The sequence below is a fragment of the Vipera berus genome (genome assembly GCF_964194415.1).
Source record: "Vipera berus genome assembly, chromosome: 10".
Classification (NCBI taxonomy): Eukaryota; Metazoa; Chordata; class Lepidosauria; order Squamata; family Viperidae; genus Vipera; species Vipera berus.
In genome coordinates, this window is record NC_138213.1 from 22716133 (window position 1) to 22738610 (window position 22478).

General features: G+C 49.1%; 1 protein-coding gene across 1 annotated transcript in view; it reads right to left on the reverse strand.

Moving 5' to 3' along the window:
• Window positions 1–1206: 1206 nt before the first annotated feature.
• Window positions 1207–22478, reverse strand: part of PLEKHG4 (pleckstrin homology and RhoGEF domain containing G4) — a 38009-nt gene continuing 16737 nt past the window's right edge. The window contains exons 8-22 of the mRNA XM_081335687.1: window positions 18993–19109; window positions 16587–17074; window positions 13537–13819; window positions 12054–12176; window positions 10266–10460; window positions 8941–9764; window positions 7972–8221; window positions 6937–7026; window positions 6581–6808; window positions 6110–6280; window positions 5497–5674; window positions 3327–3443; window positions 2992–3237; window positions 1607–1782; window positions 1207–1349 (exon numbers count right to left, since the gene is read on the reverse strand). Coding sequence (XP_081191813.1) covers window positions 1344–1349; window positions 1607–1782; window positions 2992–3237; window positions 3327–3443; window positions 5497–5674; window positions 6110–6280; window positions 6581–6808; window positions 6937–7026; window positions 7972–8221; window positions 8941–9764; window positions 10266–10460; window positions 12054–12176; window positions 13537–13819; window positions 16587–17074; window positions 18993–19109 — 3492 coding nt within the window. The 3' untranslated portion in view covers window positions 1207–1343. The remainder of the gene's footprint in view (window positions 1350–1606; window positions 1783–2991; window positions 3238–3326; window positions 3444–5496; window positions 5675–6109; window positions 6281–6580; window positions 6809–6936; window positions 7027–7971; window positions 8222–8940; window positions 9765–10265; window positions 10461–12053; window positions 12177–13536; window positions 13820–16586; window positions 17075–18992; window positions 19110–22478) is intronic.

A 22478-nucleotide genomic window follows, 5' to 3' on the forward strand; every position in this document is an offset into this window, starting at 1 on the left:
TATTTTGCAAAGAACCAGCAGGCAAGGCAAGAAACAATGGACGGCAACTAATCAAGGAGAGAAGCAACCTGGAATTAAGGAGAAACTTCCTGACAGTGAGGACAAATAACCAGTGGAAGAGCTTGCCTTTAGAAATCGTGGGCGCTAAGAGACTGGACAGCCACTTGTCTATAGGGTCTTCTGCTAGAGCAGGGGGTTGGACCAGAAGACCTCTTAAGTCTCTTCCAGCTCTATTTTTCTAATCTTAGCACTAAACATGCAGCCAAACAACTGGAAGAAACAATTTTTTATTGAGATTTAAAAATAACATTGGTTGCAAGTATATATTAGGACTTTATTTCTAGCAGTAATAACAATTAAAAAATAACCAAAATCAAGGAGTTCCAGAAACATGTGAGATGCTGTGTTCTTGCAAAATTTAGTCCAAGCTTTGCTCAGGTTTTTTGTAAACACTATAAAAGCCAATGGTAGATTAAGAAGGAAATACTTCTGATGTTTCTAAATTCTGTAGAGGCCCTCCATGCTATATTGCACCAAATAGCTGTAATATCTGTTCTCAGAAAGTGAAAATGTTAATTCTTAAATAAATGTATAAATAAAAGCCATCGTCACAGCATGTGGATGGAAAAGACATGTGATTAACAAAAAGAAGAGCTACAGCAGCCACCTCCAGTTGTCTCCTGGACATACTCCACAAACTTCCTAACACTGTCTAGAGAGGTGGGCATCAACTGAACTCTCAAAACACCAGCTCAACGGGCTGAAAAGTCCAAATCAGATGGGCGTTTATTGAACTAGAGGATCACAGAAAACTCCCAAACTCCCATTTCTCCAGATTCAGAGAAATGGAGGCAACACATGAATCTTTCTTCGGGTGAAGGATAGAGACTTTGTCCTGCCAAGCAGAACAAGGCAAACTGCTTTTTTACCTCACAGGAAGGCAAGTGGGGTGACCTGGAACTTGGCTTTTTATGCAACTTGCTTTTGAAATCATTAGTAAGCACCAGGCAAGAAAGAAAGCTAGATTAACAAGGTTTAAGGTTCATACAGAAATGTTGGCTTCTGCATGTTTACAACTACTACAACTTATGTGTGAAACTAAACCCGTCAGGTGGGAAAAGCCAGCCAGCCAGCGAGCGCCTGGACCTTCTCCCGCCCTCCCGTCAGCCTTTGGGCCCGGTTCTAGCCACCACCACCACCACTGTACCAGCTCTCGGACTCCCAGAAGAGGCGGACTGGACCCACTTCCCTCCTGTAGAGTTTGGGAGGAGGATAAGGGGTCATCGTACCATCTGCATCCAAGGGTCTGCCCAGCAATCATGTTCCTTCTTTCCTGGCTGCATTCAAACCTGCAAGACAGCAGCATCCTCCCTCAGCACACCTGGGAAATGCACCAGGAGACTCCTGGGCTGGAACAGGACGGGACCCTGTCCCAGTCTGTAGCTTGCATCGCCCAACAAGCCACCAGTTCCCTGCAGATGCAAATCTACTCAGCACAGCTGCAGGTGGTCTGCACGGACCCTCCTCCCCCTGTGCCGCGCAGCAGCTATGGGGGAGAACTCTCAGGAGGGGCCCCAGCTTGGCCTGCCAAGTCCCGTTTGCTTACCACTGAAATATACTGGTTCTTGGGGAAAGAGCCTTTCTCCATATCTGAGGAGGTTAAGAAGTCTGCTGCTGTGGGGAGCGGGGATCTCCAGTCCTCACACAAGTTGTGAAGGCAGCTGTCAGAACTGCTGGAGCCACTTCCAGGCAGGCCCTGGGAGGACTCGGAGCCCTCAGTGGCTAAAGGGAAAGAGGAAAACTCTGGGCACAGTGAGAAGACACACAACCCTGGTGTTGTTGCTGGAAACAGGGGAGAGGGGCTGCTCCTGCAGTCCCCGTCCTCAGCACCGTTCCTACCTTTACCCCCCTCCCTCCTCAGCCACCTTCTCCTCCCAAACGGGTTTCTTGCCCGGACGCGCTCCATCTGCGGGCGAGGCTGCTTTCCCCCCCGGGGCTTTCCTAAACTGAACTGTGCTGAGCAGCCAGGTGGCTGCTTGAAGGAGAAACCGCGGGGCTCTGCACTTTTTACCGGTGAAGCAGATCAGCGCCGCCTCCAACATGGCCGCCTGCTGCTTTCTCCCAAAATCATTTATCAGCAAGCCAGAAAAGCACAAGTAATAATAACAATAATAATTATTATTATTCTTTTAGCCAGGCTTGCTCATCTATGTACCTCGTACCCCTCTGGTGAGCCAGGGTGGGAGGTGGGGAACAAAATTAGCTCTCCTATTAAGAATTGAGGGTTGCAGACAAGGGCTGTCCCTGTGACACTTTTGGCACATCCCGGGCACTTCACATTTCCCAGAAAAGTAATCTGTACGTCCCAAACAGGCACACGGTGGTCTGCTAGAAGTCAAAATCAGTGCCAGGTCTTTCGTATCAATTCTGCAAGGAGGTCTCGATAACCTTCCTGTCCCAGCCCTTGGATTCCGCTCTAGTTGCATGGTGTGGCCTCTCCGAATACACCCAAAGGGCCAAAGTGGCCTTTCCTGGAGGAAAGTAGCTCACCCAGAAGCCCTCCTTGGGCTTATCTCATGCTGGTGGGACTAAATGGATCAGGCAGTTTGTACTTCCGCGTGTTGTTGTAACCAGGCCATGATATGAAACTAGAATCTGGGGCACACAATGTTAGAGGAGCATTTACCAACCCATGTTTAAGTTTTAGCCCAAGGTGTCCTACTGAGTCACCCGGTCTCTCTTTCCTGCTGCTCAGGGAGGTTGTGGCTTCCAAGGCAGAGGTTTGCTCCAAAGGGGGCCAAGCGACCATGCCCATGGCTGACCGCAGCACCCAGCAGTTCCTTCCAGCTCTTATCTGGACAAACTATCACAAGAATTCTGGGTGCTGATGGGGGTCGTAGGATTAGGCCAACTTAAGAGAGATGTTGCAGGAAAACTCCTGGTGGACAGTATTTTCTGAACTGGTGCTGGAAAAAGGTGGATCATACGTACTCATAGAGGGCTGACTGCTTGTCTCATTCTCCACCTCATCTTCCTCAGGGCAGACCCCAGCCCTTAAAGGAAGGTTGCTGGGCAGCACGGTAGGCAGCAAGGTCTGATCTGGGTACATGTGAAGGTTGAGAGGCCCAATCCCGGTGCAGGAGGATGGGCTGCCAGCAGACCGAGTGGCCGGAGAGCTCTTGAAAGGGTTGGCGTGGTCAAAGAGAGACACAGCGATGGAAGCCCGACTCCTGGCGCCTGCCGCAAAGAGAGGAATTCATCATGTAGACCAGTGCGGCCTTGGACAGCCAAAGAACATGAGAGGAACAAACTGGTGAGGGACCCACCTCTGCCTTTCATAATATAATTGATGGCTCGGTCCTGGATGGCAGCCTCACTAGGCTTGATGTCCAGGAAAGGTTTGTTCCCAATCCCCATGGACAACATCTCCTGCATGCGGATTTCTAATGGGAAGTAATGACAATTGTTAAGAAGCACTCATGCCCCCCCCAATCCTTCCAGGGGGTGCAGCCTCACTCCAAATTCTCCGATTCTTCCATCCTGCTCCTCCACTGGAATGCAACAAGCAACTGTCCCCAATCTATGAATTTCCTACACACCCAGAATAACCTAGATGACAACAGGGAACATTCTCTTAGTCTGTAAGAATGGAGAATTCTGCTATCCTATTGTGGGAAAGAAAGAAGAAATGGCTTTGGAAGCTATCAGGCAGTTGAGTCCCATGTGGGCCACGAAGGAAAGGGAGAAGGAGCTGCTGGAGCTGCTGAAGAGACACAGGCTTCAAGGTATCCAAGGCTGCCATGGAAAAGAGCGGGAGGGGGGCGAATAATATTGGTTGACTGAGGGCCTAGTTCTACAAGGAGAAGATGGTCTGAATGCAGCAGAAAGAAGGAAGCCCTGGGAATTTCGCAGGCCTTAATTAACTTTTAGGGGAATTTAGCAATGGCTACACACCTAGCTACACTTTTGATGGATACATTAGCAAAAGCAGTACTATTATCAGTATGGAGATAATTAAGCCAAGAATTACGGGAGAACAGTTAGATGGCTAGGCAGATGCCAAGAAAGGCGGGGTAGAGCCAGAGCTGAGCTGAGGGCCACCTGCACATTATCAGGTTAAAATAGTTAATTTCACAGAGGAATTAATGTCTGTCTCTCCTTGGTATACCTACAATATCAAGAAAAAAAGTAAAATAAAGAAAATAAGGCCAATGCAAAATTGAGCCTTGTCTGATCAAGCTTGAGAGCTCAGGACAATGGTGGTGGCCGGATGAGATGATTCTTGAGAAAAGGAGAGTTGGGTTGAGGCTTCACAGGCCCTGGGGGCAGAGGTCAACCCCCACTCCCACCCCAAGGAAAAGTTTGGCAAAGGTTCCAAAGGAGAAGCAACTCCAGAGGTCCAAAAGGAAAGTCAGGTGAACTAGAGGAAAAATAAGGAGAGTCAAACCTTCGCTTCTAGGTACAGTAGGATCTCAACAACTGCCTTCCACATAATCAGACCATTTTTGTTCAGAACTATGACCCCACATTCTCTTTTGCCTTAGTTCCACTTACACACGATTCATCTTTCATTCCTCCGTATCCCTTACAATTTACATTCTAGCTGGCCTTCTCTTCTATGATGTGGCCAATGTTATTGGTAACATTATCATTATTTTTTCAGTAAGGGAAAATGCTGTCTAGGTCACCACCCTTGTTCGTGCAACATATTCCCCATGAGAGGTAGGGGCAGGCCACAAACAGGTGTTATGGAGCATCGGGGGGAGGGGGGGGGCAAAAGCAGCAGGAACAATTTCTGGCTCCTAACTTTGTTTGGGGGAAGCTGGTAAGGAATGTTGGAGAGCACAGTCATCGACCACCGCTCACTGTGACATCATAATGCAAGCGAGGCGTCCAAGCACCGAGGAGTGTTCAGTGCTGTTGTAACTTTGAACAGTCACTGAACAAGTGGTCAGAACCTGAGGACCTGTAGTGCTACTAAATCATATTTCTATATGTTCCCTGTTTGTTCCCCATATCCTGTGCAAAGAAACAACAATCCCTGGATCATGCAACCAGCGCAATACTGGATCTCTCTCCATCCTGTGTGCTCCTCCTGGTCCTGTTCCCAGAACATTCAGCCTTGTCCTATGTTCCAGAATAGCCTCTTCTCCTGTGAAAACCACTCCAGGCACTTCCACAAGTCAGAAAACCCTCTGTAACGGTTTCATCAGCAGTCCTGGAGATGCCTAAATACGGCAATGGCAGCACCTTTGCCTTGAACAGAAGAGGGGAACCTGGAGGAAGACACTCTTTTGGTGCCCGTTGGCATGAGAAGCTGCACTGACCTAACTCTCCTTCACCTGGTCAAGGTACCATCTTGCTGTCTCACGCCCTACCCCCCCAGTCCCTCGCAGGTTCTGGCTAAGGACCTTACTTATGGTCTGCTCCCTAGGACTCTCTCATGAGCCCCACTCCTTATTGGAAGCCAAATGGAGAGGCTGGGTGGGAACTGGCCTTTGTTGCGGGCAGCTTGTTCCCAGAGGATCCTGGTGATGTCGCTTGTCCAGGCCTGCTTGGCCTCTGGGTTGCTGGCTTGCAGGATGTAGGTGTCCCTGGATTTCCACCTTCTAAACCAGATCTCAAAGCACAGGCCGCTCTCCCCGGAGTTCTCTGTTAGGCCGATTTCTGCCATCTGGAGGGATGGAGATGAGAGCCCGCTATGAATGATGCAGCTGAGACCACCTGTGGGGCCGGTGGCGGATGAGGAATGGAGTTGGGGGTCTAGGACAAGGAAGCCACGACGTCTGTGAGGCAACCCCTGCCTTGATCCTCTCAACAAGTCTGAGAGGCTGTGCACTGAGCAGCTGTGAGACAGGCAAAATGCTCCGAGAAAGTCAGCTCCAGCCACTTGGCAAGGTAGATCATCTTCCCCTCAAAAGGCCACAAAATGTAAGATCCATCTAGAAAATGCAGCCCTTCAGGAGGAATCGCAGAAAAGCTGGGCATGGGACATCCCGCACATCCAGTGGCAAGACAGCGTCTTAATCTGTGAGCCAAGTGGTGCCTGCTCTTGCCTCTCTCTCGTGCAGCCCACCCTCCCACCCTCGCTCAGCAACAGCCCCCTTGCCTTAAAGGAACGCTTGTAGACGTAGACATCCAGGGCGCCCTCAACTCGCTTAGGCTTGCTGAAGAGGATCAGATCTTCAAAGAGGAAGACGTGGCGCTTGCACTTCCTTCGGCCCAGAGAAATGCTAAACTCGTCCTGGCGCATCAGCTGTCCCTGCTCCTTGAGGTTCACCTAGGCAGAGGAGCCAGGAGCTCAGTCATTCTCAGAAGGTGGCAGGTGCCCTCTCAGCAAGAGGAGCAAGAGGAAGCCCGGCCCCTTCCTTCCCCTTCCCAGGGCTCCCAACCAGGTCCAATTCCACGTGGGGGCTGGGGACGGCTGCTGCCAACAGCTCCCTGCCCAAGGGCATCCCTGACACGTGGGGAACGCCTGGCCCGTGGCCTGTAGCTCGTGGACACAGAAGCCCGGCAGCGGCCGCCTCATGCAACAGCCCTGCGCACACATCCGTCTCCACTCTTCTTGGTCAATACGTACGTCACAGGCGCGGATGGCATCCATGGCCAGGAGGTCATTTCCATGCTGCAACTGGAAGCGCACCATCTGCTCCGCTGCTCGCAGGTATGCCAGCTCCTGCTCTTGGGCCTCCCCACACTTCTGGATGAGGTCTTTGAGGAGCAATGCGTACTTGCTCATGCGCTGGATGGGCTTCAGGAGGTAGGAGGCCAGGTTCATCTTGTCTCCCAGCTGCATCTGCTTGAACTGCTGGCCAAGGAAAGCGGTCTCAGCAGGAAGGGGCCCCCAGAGCTCAGGGAGGGCCCCCGCACCCTTCGGAGGAGCCGCCTTGGGCAGGGCAGCCGTCGTTCTCCCAGGGAGGAGTTTGCCCCACTTACCTGGAAGAAAGCATTCCCGTGACTGGCCAGCAAGGAGTCAGACTTGGGCTTGTTCTTACTATACAAGGCATACATCCCAAACTGGTCTTTCTGCAAGAAACACAGTCTAACTGAGGATCTTCTCTCCACATCCAGTAATGTTAAGGCAACCACCATCACTCTGTGCTACCAGCAAAAGGACAGAGGTGGGTACAGGATACAGAAAAAGACACATGTTTAATTCTACCAGGATTACTGACTTGCTCCAACCTGTTTCCTGGTAATTCCCCAACAAAAGTCCTTCCAAGACTCATTAGGATAGGCCTGACAGAGACATTCCTGTGTGGAGGGCTGGACTTTAGTCATTAGGAATGCTTATTTACATTCTAGTAATGTTAGATTTTTCCCTGCATAATTCAATTGTTCTGTGGCAAGAATAACACGAAGGGTCAATTCTTTATGCTCAAAAGCTATTTTATTGGCATGCTTCAGGGACATTCCTGGGCTGCAACTTTGCTCTAGAGTGGACCATTTTGAACAGCAATTCATCAGGAACCAAAAAAGATCAGAAAGGCAGCTTGAGAGAACAAGGGAAACCAATCTGGGGAGTTTTCTAAGCCTGTTCTGCAAAGTAACCGGCTTCTCTAAAAAGCCTGGGACCGATCTGACACGGGCACCAAGAGGATGCTGGTCAAGCAGTGGTTCTAATGGTAGTTTCCACAAAGGGCAAATGGGCAGGAAAAACAGGCAGCCGAAGGGCACAAATCGCCCGCCCTCCTGAGCTGGCGGCTGCAGTGGCTCTTCTACCACTCCTCTGGGGCTTCTCTCTGCCGAGGGCTGGGAGGGGTGGGGTCTGCAGCGGCCTTTGGGCAGCAGCTGCACCCAGCAGGGAACTCTGCTGGAGCCTGCCCAGAACTTCCCTCTGCCAACATCTCATCGACTCAGCTCCTTCCCTCTCTTGCAGCAGCTCTCGGCCACCAGCAAACCTTCTCCTCTCCATTGTGCTGCCATCAATCCCCCAGACCTGCTTCACCCAGGAAACCCCTCCCTTCTTACATGTCTCAAGAAGCAATGGCTGACTCGCAGAGGATGGCTGCAACAGTGCTCCAATTCTCTCAGGAAATACTGGCTGTGGAAGTTGTACATCTTCTCCAAATTCCCAAAAATGACACTTCGCTTTCCCCTCAGGTCTTGAGGCAGGTCCCCCCGCTCCATTTCAGGAACATAGTTGTCAAGGATGTAGCGCAAAGATCGCACATACTCCTGCTCTGTCCTCACCATCTCCTCCATAATATGCTGCGGTTTGCTGCAATACAGAAAAAGTAGACTAGGGCATTTTGGCACAATGTCTAATCAAAGCGCTCTATCCAACCTTTGCGTGGGTCATCAGCACCTCCAGGGGTCAAGAGAAAAGAGTCTTAAAGCTCCAGAGCCATCAGGGCGTCACAAGCTGGCAACCGACATCGTGCCCTGGAGCCAGCCAGTCCTCGTTCTGTGAGAAGCAAGGGGAAGACGCATTCCCGTGCTGGCATCCACCACCTTTCATTCCGTGGGCCAGAGGCAGCTCTGCTCTTGGGGCTCTTTTGCATTTCTCAGGAAAGACTCAGGGCTTGGTAATGGAATCCAAGGAAGAGGCCAACAGCTTGTCCCTGGAAGAACAAGCTCACCTACTTGGGTACCATTATCTGCATGAGACTTTGGCAAGAGGCAAAGACGGTGACCACAATAGATACAATACAAATAAACGGAACTTCTTGGACAAGGCAAGGCACAGAGACTTCTCCCCCGTGTTAAAGCTGCCCATCTCTGCTTGACCCTCGTTCTTTCCCCCAAACTCTTCCAAATTGTCCCTCACTCTTGCATCAAGGGCTGCAGTCTTCATCCACCTTCAGTCAGCGGCTATGCTGAGAAACCAGGGCCAACGTGCTCTGCAGGGAGGATGACTCCAGACCAGCTACCTGCTGCTTTGCACACCCATCGGCAGAGACCAACTGCCGAGACTGGGGAAGCGCCGCCCAAACCCACCTGCTCCAGCTCCTTGTCTCCGGCACAAGGCCGCTCTGCCTCTGATCCTCTTGTGCATGGAAGGCAGATGAGGCAGCGGAGCCGAGGGGCTGCTGGCCTTCCCAGGCCACCCCCACTGACTCCAGGCTGCTGACTTCTAAGCCTTTAATCCAGACTCCGGTGCTGCTGCAACAACTCGGCTCAGCCCAAGTCCGAGGTTCCTCTGAGCCGGGGAGGTCAACACTCCAGGCCTTCCTCGGTCTCCTCCTGCAGAAGAGCTGTTCAGAGGAAGGGGTTTCCTCTGGGACTTCCAGAGGGGCTCCCCCATCACAGAGAGGGCATGATGGCTGAGGAGTGTCAACAGCAAGCCGACAAGAGTGGCTGCAAGCAGTCTGGAGCAAGTCCCCTCCAGCTCCATTGCAAGTGTCCATTGTGTTACCCCTGGGCCATTTAGGAAGTTGAGTTGGCTTTTCAGGTAGAGACGCCATGTTGGGAGTCTTGGCCAGAGGACTCCTCTTGTCTGGACTGGCCAAGCGGGACTCTCCCTCTTCTGAGGGCTTAAGATTGGGAAGACCTGGCGGCTGCTGGATCCTCAGCACAGCTTCTAGCCTCAGCTCCAAGGCAAGCTTGGTCCTCTGACACTGGGACCAGACAAGCTGCCACTTCTTAAGAGGATCACTGCTTGGCAGCAGACAGGCCAGCTTCTTCATATTCTGGAATTGGGTGTCACTCGTGCCTGGGTGCTGCTCCCGGTAGTTCTGCAGAGCAGACGCAACAGCAGCAGAACCGCTGTCCCCACTGAGGCTGGCAAGGAACCGCGTCCCCTCCTCTGCCCACTTGTGCGCCTGCAGGGGAGGAACAGAAGCAAAAGCTCAAAGGAAAAGTGCTTGGAGCTCAAAGAAGCTGGTCATGCTAGACCCAGTTCTCCTGGGGGCCCTCAGCTGGACCCTCCTGGGATCTTGTTCAAGACCCAAGTGGGACACCTCCAGGCACTTCCAGGTCTACAGGCTAGACTGAGACGTCGAAATCAAAGAAGAGTCTCAACCCTTGCCTTGCGGCCAAGGAGAGAGCACTCGGTGCCAGGGCAAAGGGACTTTTGCCTTTCCCCTGCTCAATAGGCAGCCCTGGGACTCCTCAAGGATCTTCAGGGTATAGCTGGATTTTGCCCCCCACCAGCCCTCAATTTCTCTGCTGCTGATGGGACACTTGGTCAGGGCCAGGAGGGTCTTACCAGCCAAGAGGGACGGACGAATTGCCAGCCCACAGCAGAGGGTAGACAAGACCACTTTCTTTTTAGCTTTTTGGCAAACAGAGAAAAGTACCAGCTGCGTCTCTTCAGAACTCACCTGTTCCAAGAATCTGTAGAGCTCAACCGCCTGCTCTATCCAACTCCTGGTGCCCTCCAAATCTCTGCAGAATCCCTGCAGCTGGTTCTTGTACTCCTGCAGCTGGACTCTGCAGCCTGCCTGGTGCCCCACGGCCAGTGGATCTTCCTCCCCATCCCACTTCCTCAGCGCTTCCCATCCCCTCTGGCAATATTCCTGGAAGCAAAACAGAGCAGGCTCCTTAACCAAGCACAAAAAGAGAGCCAGTCTGGTGTAGGGGTGAAGGCACCAGGTTAGAAAGCAGGAGACGGTGAATTCACGTCCTGCCTTAGACATGAAAACTGCTCTGAGTGAGAACCAATTTCTCTTGCTCAGGTCTCCCCCCCCAAAAAAGTCTGGCCATTAGGAGGTCTAAGCTCCTGCTAAGGAGACCTTCTTTCCTTTCCCCCTCCTCCCCCTCCTCCCCGCTGTCCCTCCCCTGGCCTTCTGGAGAGGCTGCTGCACTCCCAGATCTGCTCCAGTCAGCTTTCCCATCTCTGGGTGAGAAGCAAATTCCTGACTCCAGGAGGGATCCTGGAGCATCACAATTCAGGCAAACCTCACAGTCCTTGCAGGGACTGCTGGCTCAATCAGTTCCAAAAGCTGGAGCAGGGAAGTTTCAGGAGGGCCAGTGGTCACTAGGCCTTTTCAGGTAGCATTTAAAGCCAGAGCAGCTTACAGAATGCAGAATAACAGAGTTGGCAGGGACCTTGGGAGTCTTCTAGTCCAACCCCCCTCTTCTCAAGCAGAAGACCCTATGCCATTTCAGTCAAATGGTTGTCCAATCCCTTCTTAAAAGCCTCCAGTGATGAAGCACCCAGAACTCAATTTCTCAGTAGTGAGCATGTTGGGCAGCTGTTGCTCTATGCCCTGCAGCTGGGCTGTAGATGGGGCAGGGCACATTTCTGGCCCCAGGATCAATTAGCATCTAAGGAAACCGCTGGGCTCAGTCATGCAAAGTTTTGGACATCGCTAACTTGCAGATGACGTTCAGCTCTGTCTCTATAACCCCTGAATTAGTTGTAATGGACAAGGGCCAGTAAACAGCCTGAATCCTGACAAGATGTAGCCTTGGGCCCCATGTTCAGGGCCTGGAAAGAACGGCTCCATCATTGTCATTGCCATTCGGAGCCCCAAGTCACCTCTATGGACAGTAGTATCTAGTGATAGTTTCAGGTGACCACCAACCATGCCTGGACAGGAACAGCCCAGCTGGGGACATTCGCAGGTGATAAATCTTGTTTTTAGATGACTGTAATGTGTTTGGCCCCAATTGCAGGCGGTGTAAAATGTGGCAGGCAGGTGACAGGACGGAAGGTTCACCTCTGCTCTGGCCACCAGTCAGCTATCAAGCTAGGCTCACGATTCTGGTTAGGAAGTCAAAGACCCTAAACAAATCACAGCCAGCATCCCTGTTACCGAGCTCAATGCTGAGGCCCTGTTGCAGACCCCAGGGAGTCACAGGACGCCTCTTCTGGCGGGGGGGGGAGGGGGGGTTAGGGGCTCTGCAACGCTCTCCCTGGAAAGTTGGGAGGCACCTAGAAAAGGCCCTTGAAGGCATCTGCTGAACCTCACGTCTTCACCCAGCCTTCCCAATTTTTCCTTCCTCCTTCCTTTTTTATGAACATTATTTTTATTCAACAGTTTTATACCATTTTAATGTCCTGTTGTATCACGTTCTTTATTGTTACATTTAATACCGGTGTTAAGGACCTGCAATAGGAAATAACATATAAGAGGGATGGAGAACGCGTGGACTGCAGAACTTACATCTGCCATAAGTGCCAAATCCTGGCACTGCCTTTTGGCTTGAAGCAGCCCATCCAGAGAATTGTCCAGGGTGTTCAGCTCCAGGAGGCGCTTTTCACCAACATTCTTGATCCAGCTGCAGATCTGAGAAAAGGAAGCAAAAAATGCTGGCTCAGGCAGGCCAATGGCAAGCGCAAACTATGGGCTGATCTGATATCTGGAAAAGATTTAATTGCTAGGCTATGGCCGTGAAGCACAGGGAAAGAGCCACAATCAAGGCCACGGGGTCAGATACGCAGAGCCTGAATTCATCCAAGAAATCAGCACACAGCAGATATATTCTTTGAAAGTCAACTGCACAAGAGACAACATGTGGGATCACACAGAGATCCATACATTAAAGCCACATACTGCAGAGGTGGTCAGAACCCAAGTATTCCATAGGACATGGCTGTTTATCTGAACAAATCAATACAATGGAGAGCCGCATGGGTAGATTTGATTGGGGTAAACTGTAGTGGCTGTCACAGAAATAGTTGCATCCCTTTCAGTTCTGCCTTTTACTCTATCTTGTAACACAGGGTTTTATTATTGTTCTGTATTTTGTATTCTGATGTGGCCTAATTTGTTACAGTTGTTAATCCAAAAAGGTAGTTTGAGTAAACATCACAGACAGTTGCTCCCCTCCCCCCCTGCAGTTCACATGAAGAGCCAGGACAGCTGCATCACCTCCACCAAGGCTTCACAAGAGGCTATCCTCAAGCGTGGTCAACACTCCCTCAATATTATATCCAGGCTGAAACCTGACTAAAAATGCTTGAGATTATCCATTTCCTCTTTTGAAGTCCAATCATCTTCTCAACAGTCTTCCCTAAAAAGGAAAGACAACCAGGACCCATGGTTCCAGCAATACAGGTCAGGACCATTTCAGTGGCACTCAGTCTGAAGGATAAGGATGGTCATGTGGATGATCATTTATAGACACCCCGTCGCAAAAAGAGGGCAGTTTACAACATTCAGTAAAGTTTAAAACAATTAAAAACATAACAACAAAGTACAATACCCCATACAAAAACAGCTGCAAGTCAAAAAAACACAACAGGAGCTCCACTAACATCCCAACCTCAGCCCTGGGACTTTGCAATATTCAACAAGGACTTCAATAATGTTCATCTTACCCTCAATCAGGTCCACTTTCTAGACATTCCCCTAAAACCACCCAGCAACCAACCAGGGGAGCAACTGAGCTAGAGCAGTTCAGTCCACGCGTGATAACCACGGCCATTACTAATGACGGGGGTGGAGGGGAGATTTCTTTTCATATTGTTTTTGTCACTGCAACTTGGCAGTAATTTCATGGAGTCATCCAATAACACCACCACATTATCAGAGTAGCAGTAACAGCGTTAGAAGGGACCTTGGAGGTCAAAAGAAAGTCCACTAAAAATGTGAGGTCTAGCTAGCTGCTTATTCTTCATTCCCCCAAATTCAGAAGAGCCCTGACAGCCCGAAGGCACCCATCTGATAACCCTGCAAGACATCTGGCACTGACCTCTTGGAAGCATTGCTCCACAGCTTCCGATTCCATCAGCAGTTCCAGGGCTCGGATGCGCCTGTTAGAGATCAGCACCAGCTGATGGGTTCCTTCGTCCACTTCTGCATAAAGAGCACCAGCCACTTTCACAGCATCTCTGAGAGAAAAGCAAATGTCAATCCATGAAGTTCCAACCCTGCCTGTCAAGGCTATTTGGATGTGGAAACCCTTGTGGAGAATTCTCATGTCACATCACTATTGAAATGGTCTGGAAGTAAAAAAGTCACGGGAAGGGAAGAACAGATGGCAAATGACCAGATGGAAGGGTTAAGCAGGGGTCATTACTAGTTTGAAGGTGCTCTGCAACTGCTGGGGAACCAGTCTAGGTGAAGAAGGAAGCACTCTTTCTACATTCTCAATTCCTACCTTCCCAAAAGTCTTTAGATTAATTTTGTGTTGACACTATAAAGGTAAAGGTAAAGGTTCCCCCGCACATGCGTGCTAGGCATTTCCAACTCTAGGGGCCGGTGCTCATCTCCGTTTCAAAGCCGAAGAGCCAGCGCTTGTCCGAGGACATCTCCGTGGTCATGTGGCCGGCATGACTAGATGCCAAAGGCGCATGGAACGCTGTTACCTTCCCACCGTAGTGGTCCCTATTTTTCTACTTGCATTTTTACGTGCTTTCGAACTGCTAGGTTGGCAGAAGCTGGGACGAGTAACAGACGCTCACTCTGTTATGTGGCACTCAGGATTCGACCTGCCAAACTGCCAACCTTCTGATCGACAAGCTCAGCATCCTAACCCACTGAGCCACCGCGTCCCATGCTAGATCACATGCTAGATCACAAAGCTAACGCCAAGAATGGAAGGATCTGAGAAATCGTTTTCACACCAAGCCAACCGCCAGCTTGGTCTGATGACCACTTTCCTTCACGTTTGCTGCCAGCTGAGGTTCAAAAAAATGAAATTTTGATTTTGGCTTTTACCAATTAGATAGACTCGATGTTATTGAAATGGCTAGCTTATATTGTTTTGTAAAAGTAAAACGTTGAGGTCTGAAGTCGATACTTTGCTGCACCAAAGGAAGTCGGAAGCCAATGTCTTTTTTTCCTTTTCCCTACTTTACTTCTCCATTCCCTTTTCCCTTCCCCGTCTTTTCTGCTATCTACTTTTGTATTTTCATTGTATCGTATACTATAAACTAATAAAACTTCATACAAAAAAAAGCTTGCTGCCAGTTGCCATGGAAACAGGGAGGAATGGCTTGGTTGTTGGACTCTGTCTGCCTGGCCACCGGGGGTGGGGGGGGGTGGGGGGGGTGGGGGGGGTGGGGGGGGTGGGCTGGGCTCGGGGGTCATTTTCAATTTGCTTCAGACCTTGCCTGACTTTCGCTGCACTCAGTTTGTTCTTAGTACCTTTCCTCTGAATCTATGAGTCAAAGGTTTTCTTTCCCCGGAACTGATCGGAGGCAGCCCTGACACCAACGGATCCTGCTTGCTCTAATCTGTAACCGCTTTGTCCTCAGTAAAGTATACTCTTGGAAAAAGAAATGAACCAGTAGTCTTTATTTGCTAATTAAACTAAGTGGCCTGTATTAAGTTTGAGGGTCCGTGGTGCTCTCTGAGCTTGCTTGTTTTCATGCAGACATTTCACTAACTAGATAACATCATCAGTGCTGTATTAGGTTTTATTGGAACATTCTTATTGCAATCCCTGAATCTCAAGATGCATGTCATGTGCTCAGCCCCACCATACCCATCAGAAGGAAAGTCCCTGATCATCCCAGATGCTTCATAAAATAGCTTCTGAAGAATGGAGCACGCTTAAGATGGCTGTCTGAACTCTGTAGGCAGAACACAATTTGGGGGTGTTATGGAGCACTGCAGCGAGTCTGGTCATTACTCACAGCCCATCCAAAGGCTGCAACCCTGGAGGCTTACTTGGTGTACTTTTTGCTAATCAGTTAGCTACGGTGTGCAGGACGCGCACGGCAATAGACTTTAATTGATATCAACTGGGAGAAAAACTCTGCAAGTGGGAGATCAAACAGGTTCCTTGATGAACCTAGCTTGCAACTTTAGTAAAAGATGAAAAAAGCCTGGATTCAAAAGTGAGGACTATCTGGCTGCTGAGATCTCTGCATCCTATTATTTTAAATACATTTTACAGCAAAATTCCCAGGGAGAATCTCGCTTTTGGTTGAAGGCAGCTTAACTATTAGATGGGAACAGCCAAGGATGTGGACTTCCAGGTGGAGAAAACGATGGATTGGCCCATTGCCAAAGAGCAGAGATGATGCCCAGATGGAGAGTGGCAGCTGGGAGGGAGCCAGGGACAGTGGAGTGTCTCCAGATAAGAAGCAGCCAAGAAATCGCTCACGTGTGCAGCTCCTCAGAAGAAAACCCAAAGGAGACCTGAGGGCGATTCACACATGGGAGCAATGGAAGAAACACCAAGCTGAGAGCTCAAGAGGGGCCGGTTCAAGGACCCCGGGGGTCACCCCAAACTCCACTTTCAGATCACAATGATATAAGAAGCCACAGAGATCTTCTGAGCAGCAGAGCAACTAACTGATCTTTGGACTCAAATTAAAATAAAAAACAAAGAATTAATTATAAAGATTTAAGAATAAACAAAAGCAAGAAAGCTTGCCAAAAATCTGCATTAGAAAACTTTAAAACAGATTAAGTGGGCAGTTACATTTGGAATAGCGTTTCCTTTAAAATACTATTGAATTAATTAAAGAATTGATAAATACATGTGGGAATGTTTAAACTTGCTAAAAAGGATGATTAGTTAGTTTCATTGAAGAAATAGGGGAAACTTGCCAAAAAAAATATCATGTGACTATAGAACTACAGAGTGCCAAATGGGACTAAAGAATTAAGAATACAAAGAAAAAAAGGGGGGGAGAGTTAATGAGATCCCTGCAAAGAACTCCACAGAGGGATGGCAGGGACCCTCCTGGGGGAAGAGCCTTGTTCCTTGGCATCTCCTGCCCCCCCCCCCAGCAGGGTCACCTGCAGTCCTCAGACAGCATCAGGCAGGACTCCTCCTTCTTGAGGCTGGCCAGGAGGGCGCCCCCCTCCAGCTGCAGCCTGGCCAGCCTCCTGTCATCCAGAACCATTGTCATCATCTGCCTGCAGCTCTTCAGCAGGGCACCGGCATCCTGGAGCGAAGGAAAGACACGGAGGGCTGCTTCAGGCTCCGGCCCTCTTGCCAGAGGGAGGGCAGTCAGCCCCCTTCGTAGCCACTGGCAAGGGGGCGGCTGGCACCTCCAGGGCCTTCGCACCCAACCCCAAAGGTTGGAGGAGGGTTTTGTTTTTAATTTTTTTTTAAATGCTACATTACCACAGGCACTCGGCCCAGGGAACCTTTGCTTCTTACCAGGAAGGAGCCAGAGACTCACCTGGGGTTTCTCTGGCCATCCGCTGGACTCCACCATTTCTACAGCCTCTTTGAGGAACAGGCGAGCCTCTTGGCATCCAGAAAGCAAGTGCTCCAGACGCTGCAAGTTCAGCACCAGGCGGGTTAGCAAGCCATTCGCCTGCTGCAGCCCCCACGCCCAACCCAAGGTCCCGGGTGGGAGGGGGAAGTCGAGGCTTTGCCACTACCTGGACAGGAGAGCCTGCCTTTCAAAAGGGCCAGAGGTCTTCCCCAGCACACTCCCACCCGCCTCTCTGGGGCACCAGGACCCCCTGCGTTCCACTCCTCGTGGCCCTCTGGAACCCCCCACTTCATCCATTGCCCCAAAGAAAACAAATCTTTCTTCTTAAACATCTGGAAACCAGTGTTCTTAACCAATATACCCAGTTCCATTTTCTGAATGTTTGCTTATCTTTGCATGAATATTATCAGAACATCAGAATTGGTTCTTTTCTAGATCTTGCTGGTTTCATGAGATTATCTATATGTTTGGTCTGATGTTCTCTTAAATATTATCAGAATATGTCACACACACACACACACACACACACACACACACACATCCCGGAACCCTGCTGGGAAATGCTGGAGGGGGGGCACTTGCATCCAGCCCACTGTCATCCATCATGTCATGTCATGTGCCAGTATGAAAAAGTAGATTCAGGAGTCATGTTAGCCCCTTTTCCAATTAACTGTATGAAAAGATGTAAGTTTTGTGAGCTGTAGCTCTCTTCATCAGATGAGGCTCTCAATAAAATGGGCTGCTTGGAAAAGGTCTTACTAGACTCCTGCTTCGCTTTTACCTCCTGAAGCCAACACCTTCCATTCAGTCACAGACCCCCTGCCCTCCTTTGAGCTGCAAGGCTGGCAGCCAAGCGTCCTGGCCCCTGGAGATCGGCCTCTGGCCAGCTCTGCTGCTGAGAATCCTGCCCATTCTTCTGTGGGAAACTGAGCGAGCTGCTTCTTTCGGGTTAGGACACCTCATTTTCATGGTCTTTAAATCTGAATTTTGCCTTATTCATTCCAAATCACGGCATTTGATCTTGCTGGTTTTATGAGATTATCTGTATGTATTTGGTATGTTTTTCTCCTGAAGAATTCTCCGATTCAAATTGTGCTTCCTTTAATAATGGCAGTTACCGCCTACATGCTTGGTACCTGGTATGAGGCTAGCCTCATGGAACGCTTTCTGCCAGGCATTTACACAGCCGGAAATGTCCTGTTCCTCTGGCCACAGAGCATTCCTCCCAAAGCAGGGAGGGCCATCCAGCAGCTTTCTAGGAAACGGGGGCATCGCCTCCTTGGTGAGCGGGGACTTCGGCCCGGCTCTTCTCTCCTGAATCCCATTTGCATCCACGGCAAGAAGAGGCTTAAGAACCGCAACAGTTGTTCTGAGAATCCTCCAGACTGTCTGCTAGATCGATTTTGACAGGAAGCCACTGGAGAAGATTCACTATTGACCCAATTGGATTGATGGAGTCCTGGAATTCTAGAAATGGTTTTGTAACTTCCATTTTGGGGCAGCATACCACACCCCTAGGATCTGCCCAGTGGGAGCCACCTCCAGTGGTTTTGAACGGGCAATGCCAAAACTACTAGCAAATCTTAAGTGGCATCACAGGACAACACTCACTTTAAAAAAATGGCCTTCCAATGTCTCTCTCTCTCTCTCTCTCTCTCTCTCTCTCTCACACACACACACACACACACACACACACACACACACACACACCGTGCTAGACTGCACTTCCAGACTGGGACTGGAGAGCCACCTTTGTGTCCACAGAAGAACTGCCCTCTTCGAACCCGAAAGACCACTGCACCTTCCCCACTTTGTATATAAACGTATGCTATACATTCAACCCTGGTTCTCATAATATTCAATGTCAAAGTACGTAAAAATTCAGAAAGTCCACAAGAGAGAGAATACTTTTTCATAGAACTGTAGATTTCCTGAAATTCTGGATTACTCAAAGGTTATGTTTTCATGCCTGCCTCACCATTTGGAAGTGCAGCCAATCCTTATGGCAATAGGGAAGCGACCCACTGAATTCTTGGGGTAGCTGCTGGCTCTCAACATGTTTGTGGAGGGACTTCAAGGAACTGATAAGTTCACACTGTGAAAGAGAAAGGAGATGTCATGGTTCCGACTAATGAAACACTTCAAAGAACCTTCAGGCATTATTTATTCTAAAAAATCTATAATAAGGAGAACAAAGTGTCGGCAGGGCATGTTGGGATGCCAAGATCTGAATTCCCCCTCCCTTCAGCACCTAATATCTGGCACAATTCCCTCCTCCAATTAGCAGTCATAAATCACATTCTCCAATCAATTTGAAGGGCAAAGCTTCCCTTCCCTTCTGTAATGCGCCATTTCTTATCTTATTAAAAAGAACCAGGGTAGCATTCTCCTCCCCCCAGCTTCATCTAATTCTAAGAGCAAAACAATTTAAAGGAAAAGGCTGCCTCTTATATTGTCAAAGCAAAAACATCCAATGTTTGCAGCGTTGACAGGAGAGGCATTCTCACATCAGACCAGTTTACATTTCCCCAAATACTGCACAAGACTGAAAACTGGCAATCACTAACCTCAAATCCATATGACCTCTCCAGTTTGGTTTATTATTTATGTTTTAAATTTATTTGCCACTCATCTTTTTAGAGATGACCCTGGGCAGCTTACAAACATTAAAATTAGTACACATTAAAATAATAAAACAATAAATAATAATGCCATTAAAAGATGGTAAGGAGGGGAACACAAAGCACACGTCTTTCCTAAACCAATGGCCACCTCCGGAATCGTAAATTGGGGTCCCAGGTGAAGAGGCAGAGTCAGGTCTCCAGGCGCTTACAGAAGGACAAAACGGTGGGTGCGAATCTTACCTGGGGGGGGCAGGATGTTCCAAAGGGCAGGAGCCATAGCAGAAAAAGCTCTTCTGCGGACCCCGTCAGCCAAAACTCCTTGACTGACATTCCACAGCATGCTCCCTCTGCTACACGGATGGGGGGGCATCTCATTGGGGTGGCACAGTTCTTCAGATAACCTGCACCCATGCCATGAAGGACTTTAAAGGCGATAGCCAACAACTTGAATTGCACTCAAAAACGGGTATTTATTTTTATTTTATTTTTATTTTAATCCCATTTATATCCCACCCTTCTCCGAAGACTCAGGGCGGCTTACAATCTAAGAAGCACAAATCAATGTGCTTAGCAATAGGCCTCATTCTATGTATATGCCTGCTTATTAGGGCTTTCGGGGGGGCCCCAAGCGGCATTATTACATTATTGCCCCCAACAATCTGGGTCCTCATTTTACCTACCCCGGAAGGATGGAAGGCTGAGTCAACCTTGAGCCTGGTGAGACTCAAACCTGCACTAATTGCAGGCAGCTGGTGTTACTTAAGGAGGCAATGTTACTTAAGGTAGCCAATGCAGCTAACAGAACAGCAGTATAAAACATGGGCCACCCTTGGGGCCCCAGGAACCGCATTCTGCACTAGTTGCAGCTACTGAATACTCTTCAAGGGTGGCACGCGCTGCAATACTCCAGGCACGAGATGGCCAGGGTTTGAATAGCTGATCTAGGAAGTGCTAGGACTGCTACCTGCTCTTCAAGCAGAAGTTCCAAGTCTAGGAGAACCCCCAAATTGCAGACTGGGGTAGTGCAGAATTAAAGGTGACAAAGTCACACATCCTGGGGCCCCAAAGCCAGGGAGCCCCGAAGGCACTGCGGCTCAGCCTCTCCATGCCCCTGCCCACAAAGCAACAGCGCTCTCCCTGGCCAGCCAGGCTCACCCAAGGCTCCAGCCGACTCCCAGGCCTCTGGAGCCGGCTGGAGGGATCATCCAGACTGGTCCCAGGGTTAAGGCATCAGACTAGGAAGCTGGAGACCATGAGTTCAAGTCCAGCCCTAGCACAAAAGCTGGCTGGGTGACCTTGGGCCAGTCCCTCTTGCTCAGCCCAGCCCACCTCACAGGGTAGTTGTTGTAGGGAAAATAGGACAAGGAAGGTACACTGAATATGTTCGCCGCCTTGAATTATTTGTAAAAAATAATAGGCAGAATAAAAATAAAATAATAAAACAAAAAAACAAAATAAAATAATGAAATAAAATGAAAATAAAATACAATAAAATACAATATAAAATAATAATAATAATAATAATAATAATAATAATAATAATAATAATAATAATTATTATTATTATTATTATTATTTTATTTGTATACCGCCCTTCTCCCGAATAATAAATAAAATAAAATAAACAAAATAAAATAAAATAGATAAATAAATAATAAAATAAAATAAAACGCACAGGAATATTTCGACTGCTCCAGCAATCATGGCAGCTTTTATGTAGAAACCTCTCCAAATGTGCTATCACCTTTTCAAATAATACATTAAAAAAACTAACAGAGCCAAAGAGGGGCCTGCAATAAAGGAATGCCAAGTAAAAGTATCACTTTATGAGGTAAGTTCATGGTGGAGAAAGGAGAAGATTCCCTTTTCAGTTTAGCTTCTGCTGAGGTTATATGGCGAAAGAAACACGCTTTATTTTTACTTCTTCTATATATTAAGACTTTTCCTCACAAGGTGATCCTGTGAAGGAGGCTGGCTGGTCCAAAGCCCCACCTGGCTGGCCATGGCGGGAGGGGCCTTCCCGGCCTTAAGCCTGGATTGCCGCACTGGGGCTCTTCAGCAGCTGCAGACAGCCCTCAATTTATCACAAGTGAGCCCAACATTTCCACTGCTAAGCAAGGCAGTTGTTCAGTGAGTTGCATCTCATTTTACAATATTTTGCCACAGTTGTTAAGTGAATCATTGCAGTTGTTAAGTGAGTCATAGGGTCATTAAGCAAGTCTGTCTTCCCCCATTGACTTTGCTTGTTGGAGGCCAGCTGGGAAGATCGCAGATGGTGACCCTCTGATCCCAGGATTCTGCAGCTCTCCTAAATCCATGCCAGTTGCCAAGGGCCCAGATTTTGATCACATGATCACGGGGATGCTGCAAGAGTCATAAATGTGAAAACCGGACTTCCGGTTTGCCATTGCAGCCACTGCAGCGGCTGGAAGGCAAGCTCTGTCTTCCGTGTTCGGTTTTGCTCTGCTGGGGGACCCTGGAAAGGGTCGAGTGTCACCCTGTAGGGGTGACAAGCAAGGATGGGACCCCCACTTGATCACGGGAGGGCAGTAGCCCTTCCGCTTGAACCGGGGCAGCCCTCCAAACCGGCAGACAAAAGATCAGCCATAGAAATATGGCTTGTCACTAGGCTGCAGACAGCCAAATTCAAACTTACCACCAGGCACTTCTAAAGCAGCGCAGATGAGACTGGGTGAGATCTGAACCTCTCTTTAATCCCAAGTATTTTTTTTTCTCCTGCAAAAGCTGCCCAAAGTATCTTCCCCCCTGTAAGAGGGAAGGGAACTTCTATCTCACCCTCTAAGAATAGCCATGACTATCCAGGAAGAGTTAAAACACTG